At 32.4% G+C, this 16878-nt stretch overlaps 1 protein-coding gene across 1 annotated transcript; it reads right to left on the reverse strand.

The window, feature by feature from the left end:
• Positions 1-4793: 4793 nt before the first annotated feature.
• Positions 4794-13204, reverse strand: LOC134693815 (V-type proton ATPase 21 kDa proteolipid subunit c''-like). Its single transcript, XM_063554731.1, has 7 exons — positions 13014-13204; positions 9898-9946; positions 8893-8976; positions 8151-8298; positions 7546-7600; positions 6811-7001; positions 4794-5830 (listed from the first exon to the last, which is right to left on the reverse strand). The coding sequence occupies exons 1-7, from the start codon at positions 13108-13110 to the stop codon at positions 5801-5803; spliced, it is 654 nt and encodes a 217-aa protein (XP_063410801.1). The 5' UTR covers positions 13111-13204; the 3' UTR covers positions 4794-5800.
• Between the last annotated feature and the right edge of the window lie 3674 nt (positions 13205-16878).

Consider the following 16878-nt stretch of genomic DNA (forward strand, 5'->3'; position numbering starts at 1 on the left):
TTTGCTTTCAATTATTAACAATGCACCAACTAGATTTTCCGTTGAGACTACTATAACACATGTTTTATAGTAGTTTTCAGGATGGAATAAATACAGGGGTAAATAAAAACAATCAAAGCGCTGTAAGCACTGTAGGCAGTTAACCAAAAACCAAGGCAAACATAATTATGAAAACTGTGGCAATGTTGCTTCAACTTTTTTTTAAAGATTTAAAAGAACAAACATTAAACATTCATATATAATTGTACATTTATGTTTATTTAATGAATTAATCATTAAGGCAAATAATTCATATTTTATCAAGGTTTTCAATAGCAACGCACATAATCACGAATGGTCATGAGTCTTTCATGAGTCAGCAGTGGTACAAATTTGCAATGATTGCAGTTCTTCTAGTTGATCGTAATTGTTCGTATTAGTTGACTGTTAGTAGTTCAGGATGACTTTAGTACGAGCTTGTAAAAGTATGAATGGACTTGCTTCCCTGGAAAGAAAACTGAGTTTGTGTTGTACAGTACAAAAGTTATGAGACACAAATCAGACAAATGTTTACTACTACAGGGATCAATGGTGAGGTCTGACTGACCTGTCAATAGTAAATGTAAATGACTCCCACCTTCACCCCAAGTCCATGATGTCTAAGTTTGGAATAAAATGACAGGTGTTAGGGTCTAGCAAAGTGAAATGCATATGTGTCGCATATGAGATTGACCTTGTATGTCAATCAATCTTTTTTGAAATGACAAACAGGAATGAATATGGTTTAGGCGTTGGTCTCCCAATCTTATAAAAGTTCTCAAAACTCACACAAGAGGGGTGTGGGGTGACCCTAAGGACTATCCCTATTTTTCATTTGATTTTTTATATTGTCCCATATATGAATATATATGGTTTATGGGTGGGGATCTCGGCCGTTATCAAGTTTTCAAACAGGAGGGGGTGGGGGGGGGGTGGGGGGCCCCAGTGACTTCCCCTATATTTCATTTGATTTGTTATATTGTCCAATACATGAATATATATGTTTGAGGGGTGGGGATCTCATCTGTTTCTAAGTTATCAAACAGGAGTGGGAAGAGTGACCCTAAGGACTCTCCCTATACATGTAAAATATTTCATTTGAGTAGTTCTCATACATGAATATATATGGTTTAATTTAAAAGTGGGGAACTCAACTGTTTCCAATTTCTCAATCAGTTGACTGCAGGAACTCCCCCTATATTTCATTTAATTTAGAGTTTGGGGATCCCAACGGTTTTAAAGTTCTTCAACATGGAGGTAGGGTGACAACAGGGACTTCCCCTATATTTCATTTGATTTGTTATATACTTAGAAGTCTTATATATGAGTATATATGGTTAAGGGGTGATGATCTCGAATGTTTCCAAGTTCTCAAACAGGAGGGTGTACAGTGACCATAGGGACCCCCTTATAATTCATTTGATTTGTAATATTGTCCCATACAAATATATATATATTGTTTAATTGTGGATCTCGTCCATTATAAATTCTCAACAGAAAGGTGTAGAGTGGCCCCATGAACTCCACCTATTAGCAATTTTACCTGACCATATCGGGAAATAGGTATTTAGTCGGATCTTAACACGTACTTGTGATTTGGTTTAAACCGGTTTTGCTATAAATATACGGAGAAATGTCGAAATGTTCAGGACTTAATTAAATCCGTATTTCGGTAGGATGGTGCAAGCATACGATTTTTATTGCGTCTTACACTTTGAGAAGCGAATAATTTTTAACTACTTTATTCAAACATTGTGTAAAAAAATTAATTTTGAGCTTTGAAAGTCAAGTGACTCGATCATTTTCCTGAGGAAGTTTAAAAAAAATTGCAAAGAAATATTTTTACAGTGGGTTAGCTTTCATTAGTCTTCACTATCTATAGATTAACAACTTTTTGTTATATTTATAATTTAGAATCATTATTGAAGGTGGAGCACGATTGCGCAGTTAATTAATTCTATTGATGTGCCATTTGTATGCAAGAGTGACATTCCTTTGTATTATGTGCCAATTCGAAAAAGTTATGCGAGTATTCTCTCCCCTTAACAGGTTCATTATTATATAATTAAGTTTACGTTTCTGATATAATTTTGAATAATTACAAAATGTATACATTCAATATATTTCAGTTTTTGTTATTGGTGTATCAAAAACATTGATGTGCGAATATAATTGTATAAATTTGAAACGTTTAAAATGATAACATACCAATATAAAGAACCGTTCATCATGGGACCGGCGAGCAATTTTTAATTGTAGCTTATTCAACCTTAAAATATTTATTCACTATAAACGAAAGTTACTTTATACAAATATAAGGACTTAGTTAGCTAAATTTACAAATTGTATTAGATATTATGATTTTTATTGCAATAGATTAATATGCTACACCTATATTTGATATGATTTGTTATATTGTCCCATACATGAATATATATGGTTTAGGAGTGGGGATCTTGACCGTTACCAAGTTTTTGGTCATTTTTGTCTCTTGTGGATAGTTGTCTCATTGGCAATCATACCACATCTTTTTTTTTTTATATAAGAAACTTCCAGCTATTTGAACTGACCTATCAAAATTGAGAAGAAAAAAATACCCCTTGAAATTGCAGTAATATGTTCAACTTGAAAAGCATTTAACATGCATTACCAACATTAATCACTGATAAACAAAAATTATACTGTTACCAGGAACATATATATTGTTAGATAAACTCTTCCCAGCTGTCACAATGTATTGGATATTCACATTAAAACTGGTGTACAAAATATTTTCTGCTTTTTCTTTCTTTTACATCTGTCTTCTAGTGTTTATATTTATTTACTATGCATAGATGTATTTTGTCACCTGTCTGGATTTTTTTAGTAGCTAAATCCGGGATTACCCTTATCCGCTTCCGGAATCGGATCCGATATTGTAATCTCGCGGCAGCCATTTTGGTTTCAATGTTGTTTGTGACCACTCTTGTGACAGATAGTGAGATACGATTTTACTCGGATTTCCACATTATTTATCGGCGATTTTATGTATAAAGCTAGCGGTTGAACAAATTGAACATCGCTGTCTTTATTCGAAATGATGAAATTAAGTTTGAGATCGTTTATTAGGAAACTTTGGTAAAAATGTTTGCAAAGTTATTTTTTTATATTCTTTCAAGGTCCGTCGGGCATGTCGTGCGTAGCTAGTAACCAAGTAGAAAGTCCGACTGCAAAAGTGGACGGTCGCAGACCTCGGACCACCGCTAATTTGAACCCCTGCGTCCAAATTGAAAAGATACGAAAATTTCGTCTTCTTTTAAATTCAAAATTGCCGCCAACAGCGTGATCAGTTAAACTTATATACGTAGATGACTACGTATTGACGACAAACAATATTCCTACGACTTTTGCAATTTGGGAAATCTTAACTACTTGTCTTAAGAGATTTTCGGCGATTAGATATTTCATACAGTTGTTCTTTGACATCTTAGCCAAAAGCTTAGGGGATAATAAACTACACAAGGATTCCTAATGTGCTCTACTTCCTATGTGCAACTTCAAAACTTTTGGGAAAATCGACGATCATTTAAGGGTTTTTTTGTCATATTTTTTGTAATCCAGAATGAAAAGTATAAAAAAAAAATGTCTAATAAGTTGCAAATAATATAGTTTGGGTAGCACACAAATCCAGGGTGCTCGCATAAGGCAGCTTAACTGCCTAAAAATGTGTCCATAGTACACGGATGTCCCATCAGCACTATCATTTTTTATGTTCAGTGAAATAAGAAAGATTATATCATAAGAAACATGTGTACTTAGTTTCAATTTGATTGGATTCAACTTCATCAAAAATTACCTTGACAAAAAACTTAAACCTGAAGCTGGATAGACAGACAATCGGAGGAACATACAGACAAATGATTGAACAGACAAACAAACAGACACACAGACCAGAAGACATAATGCCCATAAAGAGGGCATAAAAACAAGATAGTGTCCTTAGTTCAAGGATGTCCAAGTTGCACAATCATTTTCTATGTTCAGTGGACTAGAAAATTGCAGTCAAAACTCTAATTCAGCATTAAAATTAAAAAGATCATATCATAGGATACATGTTAACAAAGTTTCAAGTTGATTGAACTTGAACTTCATCAAAAACTACCATGACCAAAAACTTTAACAAGAAGCAGGACAGACAGACGGATGGACAGACCAATGGACTAACTGACACACAATGCAGATAACATTATGCCCACAAATGGGGCATAAAACACTATATTCTCAGTTCCAGAATATTTTGATAACGAAGAGGCCCCAGTTTAACACACTTACTGATTGAAGGATATGTATAACTTCTGAATAACTTTGTTGCAGAATGACAGAATGACACATAATGGTAACATCATATGGACCTGACCTAAGTCACCAGGGCCATAAAAAACATATTTCTCTCAGCTATTTTGCAGCATAAGGGTACAAATTCAAATTTCAGTAGTCCACGCTGAATTTCTTTTATATTATTTTCTAATTCAGAAATAACTTATACATGTATTAGCTTCAGAATAAAAAGTAAAAGTGGGTGAAATTAGACATATTGGAGAACCACAGATTCCAACAAAGATGGTAAAATTATCAAAGGACATTAGAAAACTGATTAGTTTTTAAGTTATTTGCTTATATTAAGTGGTCAGAAGATTTTTGTTAAAGTGGACAAACAATAACAGAAGACAAAGGGCACCAATATATGGGTATAGCTTACTTGGATTAGGAAAGCAAATAAAAATAACATATAAAAATAACATATAAAGATTTATTATGACTGTAACATTATTATTACAATCAATCCATTATCCACAGACTCAACACTTATTTTTTATTCATATTGGCTATTCATACTGTATGGAAAACAGTTTTGAAAACAACATCTATGGTCTGTTAATCACAAGTGGTAAAAGAAATTGAATTGAATTGAATTCTGTTTTTTCTACTGTTAGGTTTTTTTTTATTCAGAAAATGTCAAATATGAAATTTGAATACAGATTATAAAATTAATTAAAATCAAAATTAAAAAAATCAATTCCAAAGATGTAAGAAGATGTGGTATGAGTGTCAATGAGACAACTCCACATCCAAGTCACAATTTGTAAAAGTAAAAAAGAATGATTTTAAAATTCTGTTTTCTTTTACTAATTCTAACAAGTGGTTGTATGTATAATTTTATGTACATGTATAAGGAATGTGTTTCAATACAAAACATTTTTATATATATCACAATAATACATTATATAGACACAAAATGTCATGAACAAATTCTTTCCATAAAACTGGTTCAGTTTTATTTTTGGCTAACAGTTTTCTCACATCAACTAGCATGGAGAAGTTATATTTCTAACTTAAATGAATTACCGGTAAATCTTTACATTATTTTGATAAATTTCGGCTTTTGCTTTATATTAAATGCATTTATAAATAATAAACAAAAAAGTAGAACTTTTTCTAACCAATACAATTACCCTTAAATATTTCAAATCTTGAACCTTTAATAATAGTTCATATTTTCATGACAATTTTGTTTTTGTGTAATCACATGACTTTTAATATTTCCAAGCAGGGATCTTATTAAACTTGTTATGATTTTGTACAACTAATAAATTTAACTATGTAAACTCCATACATTTTGAGACAACAGTAATAGATCTAAAGCATCCACGTTCAAGTTAAATTCACAAGTAACTACACTAGACATAATTCTGAATACATATCCTGGGACTCTATACAGTATCTATGACTAACTATGTTTTGTTTATGCAGTTCCCATTTTAGCACTAGAGATCTGGAAAAAAAACAATTCATTAATCTATTTCTCTAAATTAAGTTTAATAGCGCATATATATAGACAAGGAGTTAAATACCCGTCATGATACACAACATTATTGCTTATAAGATCCTATACATTTGTACTTGGATTGGTTTGATCTTTCATATTGTTTAGTCTTATTTTTAACCTTTTCAATCAAAAGTTACAAATAGTGACAGTTGCAACTGTAATAACCTGTCATGTCTGCAGATTTTAATAGATAATTATGCTTTTTGTGCTTTTTTAGAACTATGCAAACTTTCATTGAATTTGTTTTTAAATTCAAAATCTTCCCATTTGTAGCTAGTATGTTCTTGAATTGTACAATCTTTTTGAAATTTATTTACATGCCCTTTCTGAGAACAAAAGTACAGTGTATGTGTTTATGTTCCTATTGCACAATACTTTGACAGTAATTAATGAATATTAGGTTTTGTCTGCACCCTACTGTATATTTTGGTAATGCTAGGTAATAGGACGAATATAAGGTTGATTCTGGACCTATCTGTATATTTTGACAATGTCAGGTATAGGATTTTCAAGTGTGCCATGAAGTAAATTGAATAGAATCAGCTATGCAATGTTTATAGTAATTCTCTCTCAGACACTGCCTCCAAGTGAAGAATGCTAACAATATCAGTAGCCTAACAATTAACCACTTTTTCTGTGAGCTGATTATGCTGCTGAAGTACTCCTTTATTTTTCTTTTGAATTCAGTTGTCTGACCATAATTAATTTCATTGAACATACTTATTCAAATATATAAATTAACTTCCAGAACTTTGCAAACCTGCTTTGAATGATTTTAATCTTGGTCTCAAATGATACTAAGATTCTACATAAAATTTCAAATCCCTGTTTCATGCTGTTTAGCTTTCAACTTGTCCTATTTCGCTATGTTAAATTTATGGTATTGTAAATTTTATAAATATATATATCTAAGCATTTGTACTTACCTGTAAAATGGCAACAATAATTCCAAAAAGACCAATAGCACTTCCAAAGATTTCAATGATTAGAATTTTAACAAAGAGAGCTGAGTTCTGAGCATCTGCTAATGCTGCACCAGATCCTACAATACCCACGCACAATCCACAGGCAAGGTTACATATACCTACATTAATACCAGCTGCAAAGATCTGAAAACCTAAAAATATATAACTTATATGTAATTCAATTATGAACTTTTAAAACTACATGTATATTTTCTTTGTAAAAAAAGATCGTCAATGTGACATGAGACTTTGATTATCAAATGATTATGGGTTGAGCCTTTGGTTTTAAATTTTAGAATTTAAATCATAGGCTATGTTTCTTATTGTGACATCAAGACGTTTTAACGCCTCTTTGAATTGAAACTTCATTCTCTATGTACCAGGCATATAGATTGAGCTGAACCATATGGATATCTCCCAGCTGGGTACTTATACATACCACACATATTGTAGGACAATGTAGGATGGGTGAAGTCAAAGTCACCACATTTCTATATCAGGCATAGGTTTTGCTTTGGCTGGCTTTGAAATATCCATAAAATCAATGAAATATTTTACAAACAGGAAGCATACTTTTATAAGGGTCTTGAAACAGATCTTTTTGGTAATTTGCTTTTCTTATGTTTCAAAATTGTAACAATTTAATACTACTGAATTGTTTATGCTTTCAAATTAATAATAGTATGAATATCAAACCTGCATAATGACTGTCCCTAATCACATCTAGATTGGATTCCAGAGGGTCATATTTCTAAAATATAAACAAAACTTTCATTAGCAAATACTGTGGATTCATTCATTTTCATAGACAAATGATGGGTTGAGAAAAAAATGTATTTCTTTTTAGATAATTTTGAAAACTTTGTCGTGGATGTGGATAACTGGTCATAGACTCCCAGTTGATTAATGAAATTTCACAATTAAAGATGATGCTGATGACAATAGCCACCTGATACAAGATGGTTGCTAGCAACCCCAGCAAGTTAATTAACAAAGATTTTTTTGTTTATCTTATCTTATGTATGTAATTGTACTTATTTTCGTGGTATATTTATTTTCAAGAATTTTGCGGTTGAGTTATTATCATGAAAACAAATACACACAAATCTAAATCAAACTATTCAACTGAAAGGCAATAACTATAAAATCATGAAATAAATACCTGGGAACGTGTTTGAAATACACAATTCGCGAAAAATAAGAACCCACGAAAAAAGGTAAAAGTACAGTATCTTAAATTATAGCTTTATTAGTTAGATAAGTAGTGACCAGATACTTATGTTCTTTCAATTTTAACTTACCCCAAGTTTATTTCCAATAACTATAGCTAAAATAATTCCATAAATAGCTACAGCTTCACAGAAAATAATGCTTATTAAATTCTTTGTTTTGATCCTTGGAGCTTTTACTCCTCCTCCTAAAATGCTAGACCCAGTAGTAAATATTCCCCTGAAATGGTATGTCATAAAACAATAAAATCAAAGTCATAGTTTAATTATAAACAAAAGCCTTTTTTATCCATTGACTAGACATCACTTTCAATATGAGGATAACAGTAGCTCCCAAGAAAGAATAAAAGTAAAGTTATTCTTTTAAAATTTGTATTCCATTACATGTATGTAGATCATGTCATCCCAATTAATAATTTAAAGTTTAGTGAATATGTTGAAAACATCTATCCAATGGATATCCTTGATTTGGTTAAGTCTGCTACATATCTTGACAATAAGGGAGTATCTATGAATAAGATATAAAAATGCTTGTAACTTATTAATATTGCAGTAATCACTAAATCACATTATTAACATTAGTAATAACCCTGGCAATAATTTCTTAGTTTACGGTATTGATTCTTCAGTTTTGTTTATTTTTTATATTTGTAGATGTAAGGGTTTGATAAGCAGTTCTGAAGACTCAGTAAATAATTATGAAAGTTTAATGCTGAAAACATATATCTATACATGCTATATCCATGAACCATTTTAAAAAGACAGTTTGAAATATCCTTATGAATGTTATGTTTCTCACAATTTTAGAACTTACCATGCAGCTCCTACAACTGACAGAGATATACATAAACCAACACCTATGGAGCCCCACATATATGGTGAAGTCTCTGACAAAAACCTACAACAAACACACAAAGTCAGTTAAGATTGAAGAGCTACTATGAACATTAATAAAAGTTATATTTTTAGTTGGAATAATTGAATTACACAATCAAATAAAACATGAGTACAATTTATATATATATACTATTGTTTGGAATGCTGCCTTGTATCACAGAGGTCCCAGGTTGGGTTTGAGTCCCGGAGGAGACTAAGATAATTTAGGATGTAGAATCATGCTCTCCAATTACACATGTTTTATATCAAACAGTATCAGCCGTTTTTTATCGATTCAATTTAGAAACTGTAAGACGTATTCATTATATTGTATATACAGAATTGAGTTGTGGATTGTACAAGGTTGTCAACAAGTTTGATTTATTTATGTATAGATTTTAGTTTTTTGTTTTTCTTTAAACACTCCTATTTGTATTTTTCATTATTTTACTGAACAAGATTATCAGTGGGGAGGTTGAGATCTCCTAAGGTCTTTTCATGTTAATACTTGGCTTTAAAATTTTAAAACAGACAAAATTTGAAAAGAAGCTTACTGAATAAAATTCTCAACCTGGAACTTACACATGTACATGTTAAGGGGGAGAAAGTAGATTCAACCTTCCCCTATCATCTCAAAGATCAGAAAAACTTTTTTAAGATAGAGATAAATTAAAAATTAAAACCTTTTTTAAAATTCCTGGCTATGGGTCTGTATACTATAGAACCATACTGTTTGAAAGAATGCCTCTAGCAACTAAAATTAACCTAAAACACATTCACATTTAGTTGACCAGCTACTTTGTCTCCTTACTTTCTAATTATATTTAAAGGTCATTTTAATAGCAATATGGTAATCATATAAAGCTCTGAAGAGAAAAGAACTCTTCACAGGAACATTTTTAAAAATATAAAAATATAATGTATAATTTGTTAATGTAATTACCATCCAATATCAAAACGTGTTCCTCTTCCGGTTAACATATAATACATAACTGAAAAAGAGAATATTGTAAGTTCAATAAATATTCAGCTACTACATTTGAATCGATGTACAGCAGCAGTTATGTTGTGAAAGTGAATTTGAGAAGCACACATTAACTATATATGTGACTTGTTCATAAAACAACAGAACTTTGTCATGTTTGTGAAACTCATTTAAAATACATATATATTTTTCTTCTCGCAGGCTAGCACAAGTTTTATTCTAAATTATAAATGCTAGTCTGAGTTTCCATTCATCATGTTTATGAAATATAATTTTGGTGTTTCTACTTTAGTCATAGAATTACTTGTTGTATTGATGAATATGATTTGAATGTATTGTTGGACTACCAGGCATAAATGTATAATGATATTCAAGAATTTTGTTTTCCTATTTGCACTTTTCTTCTTGCTGCAGAAACCAGCATATTTTTCTCAGTTCAATGCCTTTTTGTTCAGTGATAATATCAGAAAAAGATGGTTGATAACCTTGGCAAAAAATTGTACCTCATTCATTAATGCTTGCAATCAGTTGTTTCATGTATAGTATTTGAATAAATTTCATGTATAGTATTTGAATAAATCAATCTATACATGCTATATGAGCAAAATGTGAAAGTGTGCCAATTTTGTGTGAATGCGTTTTTTAAGCCTCAGTCACACCTTACTGGACAGCACAAATGGACGCCTAACGGATAACTTTTTTTCAGTCCGTTCATGTCCGTTACACATCCTTTCTTATTCGTTAGACATCCGTCCATATCTGTTGCATGTCCTTTAAGCGTACATTTTATCCGTCAACGTCTGTTCCGTTATGTGTCCGTTATACATCCTTTGGGGGTCTGGAAGATAAATTCACCAACAGACGTTTAACGGATAAAACGGATGTTGAAAGGGTGAGAAACAGACTCATACCGGATGTATAACTGATAAAATGGATGTTGAACGGATCAGAAACGGATAAATGCCATTTGAAAATTTCGCGTCAGAAATGCCAATTATTGGTTTGTCAGATTTTTTAAGGTTCATGAATTCTTATTACATGTATTAATAATCAATCTTAGAGTATAGGCACGTCTTCACAATCAAACAGCTCTTATTCAGGCCAGACACTGCCCTTTGGCGGAATTTTGAAGACTAAACTAAAACCAGTTACACAGAAACATTTTGAATATTTATGCGATTTACATGTATTATCATTGTCGCCTTTGATTTTTCCGTATATCTTGTTCATCTGTTTTATCCGGTACACTTCCGTAAGTTGTCTGTTTTATACGGTACATGTCCGTTGGATGTATGTTCGACATCCGTTCTGTCCGGTACGTTTCTGTTTCTCGTATGTTGCATATCCGTTGTGTGTTCATTATGCATTCGTTATACGTCCGTTTTAATTGGTCAGTACATAAACAGACTCCCAACGGATAACAATTTCACAACGGACAACTTTTATTTTCATCCATTAGGCGTCCGTTCGTGCTATCTGGTAAGGTGTGACTGAGGCTTTAAGCAAACACAGCTAAAATTATGTGTAAATATACTAATACATGTATCTATGAATAAAATGCAAAATATGAAAATGCATTTTTGTGATTTCTTTTATTCATTCTTATTGTCAAAGGTTGGATTATAAATCGAACTTTTGCTATTATCATGATTATACTGACATAATTTCAATATCAAATAATGATGTAATTTTTTATGTACACCATATAAAGTATATATATATAAAAAAGATGTAATATGATTGCCAAAGAGACAACTCTCCACAAGGGACCAAATAGACAAAGAAATTAACAACTACAGGTTATTGTCAGCCTTCAACAATGAGCAAAGCCAATACCGCATAGTCAGCTATATTAAAAGGCCCCGAAATAACAATGTAAAACAATTAAAAAAAAGAATTCTAACGGCCTAATAGTGTATACATTTGTAGTTTGTATGACACATATATTAAGCCAACACTAATAACTAGCTGGTAGCTTCTCAATAAATATACATATAGATATAGGAAGATGTGGTATCATCATCACTATGAGTGCCAATGAGCATTATTGATGAGACAACTCTCAATCCAAATAACAATATACAAAAGTATGTTGTTTTATGCTACATGTATGAGCCTATAAGATGATATGATAAGTTCTTTATGTCTAGAATCGTTGTTTGAGTGTGTATCCCACTACATCTGACACCTAGGTTTCTAAATTTTTTAGGTCTTCTTGAACATGTTGAAGTGTAAGTTTCAGTTCATATGGTGAACATTTAAGACTAAACTTGAGTTGATCTTAAACAATGATTTACACTGCTTGACATGAGGTTAATAGGTGAAAACATATCATGGAATAATTGATTCCTTCTGTAAAGTAATATACATTCATCACAAGTATATTTTGCAAGAGAAAGTTTACAGGGAACAGAAAACCAAGTCTGGATCACTAGAGGACTTCAGGGCCAGAGTAATTATCATCCCCTGGACCCAGCCACATATGAAATACACAGCAGAATACACCTTATTGCTATTTGTCCGCCATTACTGGATATCACACAGGTTCCCGTAAAATTTTGACGTCATAAAACAAAATATCTAACGCCACAAGAGAAAAGTGACTGTTGTTAGTGTCAAAAAATCAGCCAGGATTAGCGATAAGGTGTATAACCGAGTTCGACTCATAATGGAAAGAAGAAGAGAAGAAGAAAGTGCACCTAATCTGTTTGGAAACACAGTTACAGTAAACAGTCATCAACATAAACTTGTACTTGTGAATCAACTGAGTCAAGAAGGTAATGGATGTGACACAGATAAAGTCTCTAGACTTTTAGTGAAACAAGGGGATGTAAACTTTAAGTAATTCTGATGTTGCATAAATTTCTATTTGTAGCCAGGTATCTACAATGTACACTATTACAACTGTAAATTATTAACTTATGATGGGCCTGTCACATAGTTCGAAGTCACAGCCACTTGTTGACCTTTTGAATACATTCATTGATACTCATATTCGACAGTCTAGAAACAAGTGCCTGTGACTGTGTTCAGGTGTTCGGGGTTGCAAATGTCATATAATTTACAATTTGTACCTATAATGATGATAGCAGTTATCCCCAATAACAGTGTAATAGCGTAAACAGGAAACAGGGACATCCCTGTCTGTTTACTTGACGGTTTCGCCTCCATATTTTGGAATTATTCTTTCAGATATTGACGTTTTTCCTCATATGATAATATTGACGGAAACGGCTCATGTGATTAAAAGGGAGAAAACTCGAGTTGTCTGATTCCGACCAGAGTTACAAAATGTTATGACCATAAATTATCAAAGCTCTGGTAGTTCTTTAAGGACGTATCCTTTCATCCCTCTGAATCGGTAAATTATTAAAGATGTGATATATTATGGTAGCAATAAACAGTAAGGTAAAAATATTAAAATCTACCCTCATAAAGTTTACCATTTCTTTTTTATTGCTTTCTTGCAAATAAAGCTTTCTGTTTGTCACGGTCACTATATGTGCATATACATGTGTCAGAATCTCCCATAAATTGTATACACAACTGTTATAACATAATTTCTTGTATGTGTCTTTATTGCAACAATCTACAATTATTTGTTATAAAATTTTGCAAAAAAAGGGGGTGTTCACATACTTCCCCCAAAATTTGGTCAGAAGTAGACTTTCAAACGATTGAAGTTATACCTATTCTGGAACTGCTTACCGATATCAACGGAAATCCAATAAAAATCAGTTTTTTTTCATTTCATTTTTTGTCTAATTGCGCCATCTTTCTGGACCTTAGACCGGTATAGCTATGAAATTACGTAACGGAGAGTCAAACTGAGAAAAACAGCCCATAAAAAAACATGTAAAAAATATTCGTGATTTTCTTTTTAACCATCTTTGAAGGCTAAATTAGTACTCAAACGTCTAAAGATGAATTTTATTGCATAATAACATTTATATTTGAAAAATCCACAAGGGCCAAAATGCAAAACCAAACTCCTAACTGTGAATTGCTACTTATGAGAATAAACAGCAATAATCGAACCGTAAAATCATAAGCTTTATCGACCAAGTCAAAAGGTCACCCAATTCAAAAGGTAACCCACGGCCTGATTCTTACAATGACGAATAAAAACAAACACGGTAAACAACAATGGCATCACCATTCAACAATTATCACTGGATATCAATTACTAGTTCCTGACTGAATTGGAGAAACACTCAACTGACGGTATAAAAATGTGTGTGTCTCATCCCCCTTGTTAATATATACAGTCCGCCAAAAGTTAAGCACCACCGAAATATAACTGGCAATATTTTTTTAACTATTGCGAAAAAAATATTAATGTTTGGTGTTATGAATTATCTTCAACAAAACGGCCTATGACCAAAAACAATGTTTGCACAAGGACTGCATTCAGTGCTGGAGGTGTTCCAGTACGGGGTTGCTTCTTATACCGTTATAAGCTGGGTATGCATGTTCTGCAGGGTAGCATAAACGGACAGACAAACAGAGATTTGAAGCCTTTAAACATTTTAGTCCCTCATTTTAATAATCCCCAACTTGCGTCTACATTGCCAAGACTCGTGTACATGGACGACAACGCTAGAACACACAGAGCAAGGATTTTAACCGAGTCCAAAAAGCAACAAGCCATTTTCACTATTTTTTAGCCTTCTATGTCCCCATACATAAACCCTATCAAACATGTCTGAGATGCCATTGGCGGAAATCTCAACAGAGATCCACCTTCACAATATTTTGTCGATTTAAAAGTGGTATTTGTTGTTTAATGCAACAGATTTCCTAAACTAAAGCTTGAAGGCTTATACCGAGAATGAAACGTCGTGTTTTGAAACTCTACCGGAAGTGAGGTTGTTATGCATGCTATTGACTCAAACGTTGTCATTAAAATTGCCAAACATACCAAAGCTTATGTGTAGAAAGTTTTAATAATATTGGGTGATCATTTTTTGTAAAATAATAAAATCAAAGTGAAACTTAAATTCTGTTTCTGAATTCAGTAATTTGCACTATTTCTATGAACGGAAAACATACATGCATAGAACCTTCATAAGTGACTAAAATTACATTTCTGGTTTGTTTATGGTATACATTAGCAAAATTGCTATATGATTGTTTTATTTTTTTCGTGGAAAAATTGATTTTTTAAATTTGAAAAAAAATCTGTGCAATAAAAACAGGTGGTGCTTAACTTTTGGCGGACTGTATTTTTATTTTGGTAAATAAAATAAAATCTCAAAATCAAATAATGGATGTTTTAATTAGCACGAATATACACATATCAAATCTTCAACAATAAATAACAATTGAATAACAACCTATAGAACTATTATGTTACTTAGGCACATATATGTAGAAATGTTTAGGATAAATGTTTATCAACAAGTTATAATCTGTACTGTTGCACTGGCTGTCACGGGTGAGAGTCCGTTGTAGTACTGGTGAACATAACCAGGATTCATGACTGGTGATAAAGAACTATATCCATGCAGAGGCGAATCCAGGGGGGGGGGGTCCGGGGGTTGGGATCCCCCTTTTTTACGAGCAATGCATGTGAATAGGAGCATATAGTTGCCCCCCCCCCCCCTTTTTACTCTAAAATGGCTGGATCCGCTCCTGCCATGCATGTACGGGTTGAACATTGATGGTAATGCTGAATAGTTTTGGTGAAATCCATATAGTTGGGATGGTTGACTCATAGAAGACTGTAGATCTGGAATAGGCCTTCCAACACTAACAAACTTTGATAATTCTGTTAAGTCGTTGTAGCCGAAGCTCTTGATTCGACGTTTCTCTTTCATTTTGCGATTTTGAAACCACCATTTTATCTGTACTTAACTGAGTTTGAGTCTCTTGGCCAGAACAGGTCTGTCTTCAATAGCAAGGTACTTGTGTGTGCTATAGTATCGCTCTTATTCAAAAACCTGAGAGTTAGTGAAGATGGTTCTTGCTTTCTTTGTGGGTTGATTGTTTTCAGAATCATCCGAGGTAAATCTTGAAGAAGAGCAATGTTTAGATTCTGGTGAACTTATGTTATCCTCTGAATCGTCGGTAGTTGATCTTTTTCTTTTTCTCTGTATGAGCAGGTCATTCGCCGTTGAACTAGTAGAAAAATAGTTGTAATGAGGTTGGAGGCCTTTTAGTGTCATATAAAATTCATACAATGCAGTCTCTGACTGAAGTGACTGTTGAGCCAGCTGGCTGCTTTTAGATAGTTCTTCTATACTAAACGACTCTGGTATGAACGCCATTTAAATGTATTCTGGGATTTTAATAATTTTCTTTGCTTCTTTTTTACTTCAAATTTAAAATTACTTTTTTCTTTTGGTGAAAATCCACTATATATACTCTTTGCAAAGAATTCTGATCACATGTCAACATCTTGATTATCATCTTGTTAAGTATTTAATCAAAAATAATTATTAGCAATCAATAACCAAAAATTGATAACGGGTTATCATCTGTCAACTCAAAGCGGCGCATTTTCATGATGACAGATACGAGTTAAAATATATTATTACAATTAAGTCAGGTAATAGATAAGTAGATTGTATAGCAATAGTATTACAAAAAGTAAGTGAACATTGATTGGTACTAAAGAAATCGTATATGTAGAAGCTTGGATTACGAGTAGGCAAGTGGCAATCAAGATCAAACCAAGCTGACAGATGTCACTGAATAATATTGTTCTTTTCTTTAATTTCCATATTAGTACTTTCAGGGAAAATTTATCATGCAAAAAATCCTGTTCTGACTTGAACTCTGGTAAGCTTTTATTCGAAGTTAAAACTAATGTATTTACTTTATTACGCGATTATTGGTTTTTTTTTTTTTTTTTTAGAGTGTACCCAACTATTTCAACAACTAATGTAACTAAACAATCGAGAAGAAAATAATCATATACCTCTTTCATTTCTGAAG

This window comes from Mytilus trossulus, chromosome 1 (genome assembly GCF_036588685.1).
Source record: "Mytilus trossulus isolate FHL-02 chromosome 1, PNRI_Mtr1.1.1.hap1, whole genome shotgun sequence".
Classification (NCBI taxonomy): Eukaryota; Metazoa; Mollusca; class Bivalvia; order Mytilida; family Mytilidae; genus Mytilus; species Mytilus trossulus.

Coding starts and splice junctions, on each gene's coding strand:
- LOC134693815 (XM_063554731.1), bottom strand. CDS start 13,110: ATGGAGGCGAAACCGTCAAGTAAACAGACAGGGATGTCCCTGTTTCCT. Junction 8,299..8,892: donor TCAGTTGTAGGAGCTGCATG/GTAAGTTCTAAA, acceptor ATACCATTTCAG/GGGAATATTTACTACTGGGT. Junction 7,002..7,545: donor TAGGGACAGTCATTATGCAG/GTTTGATATTCA, acceptor ATATATTTTTAG/GTTTTCAGATCTTTGCAGCT.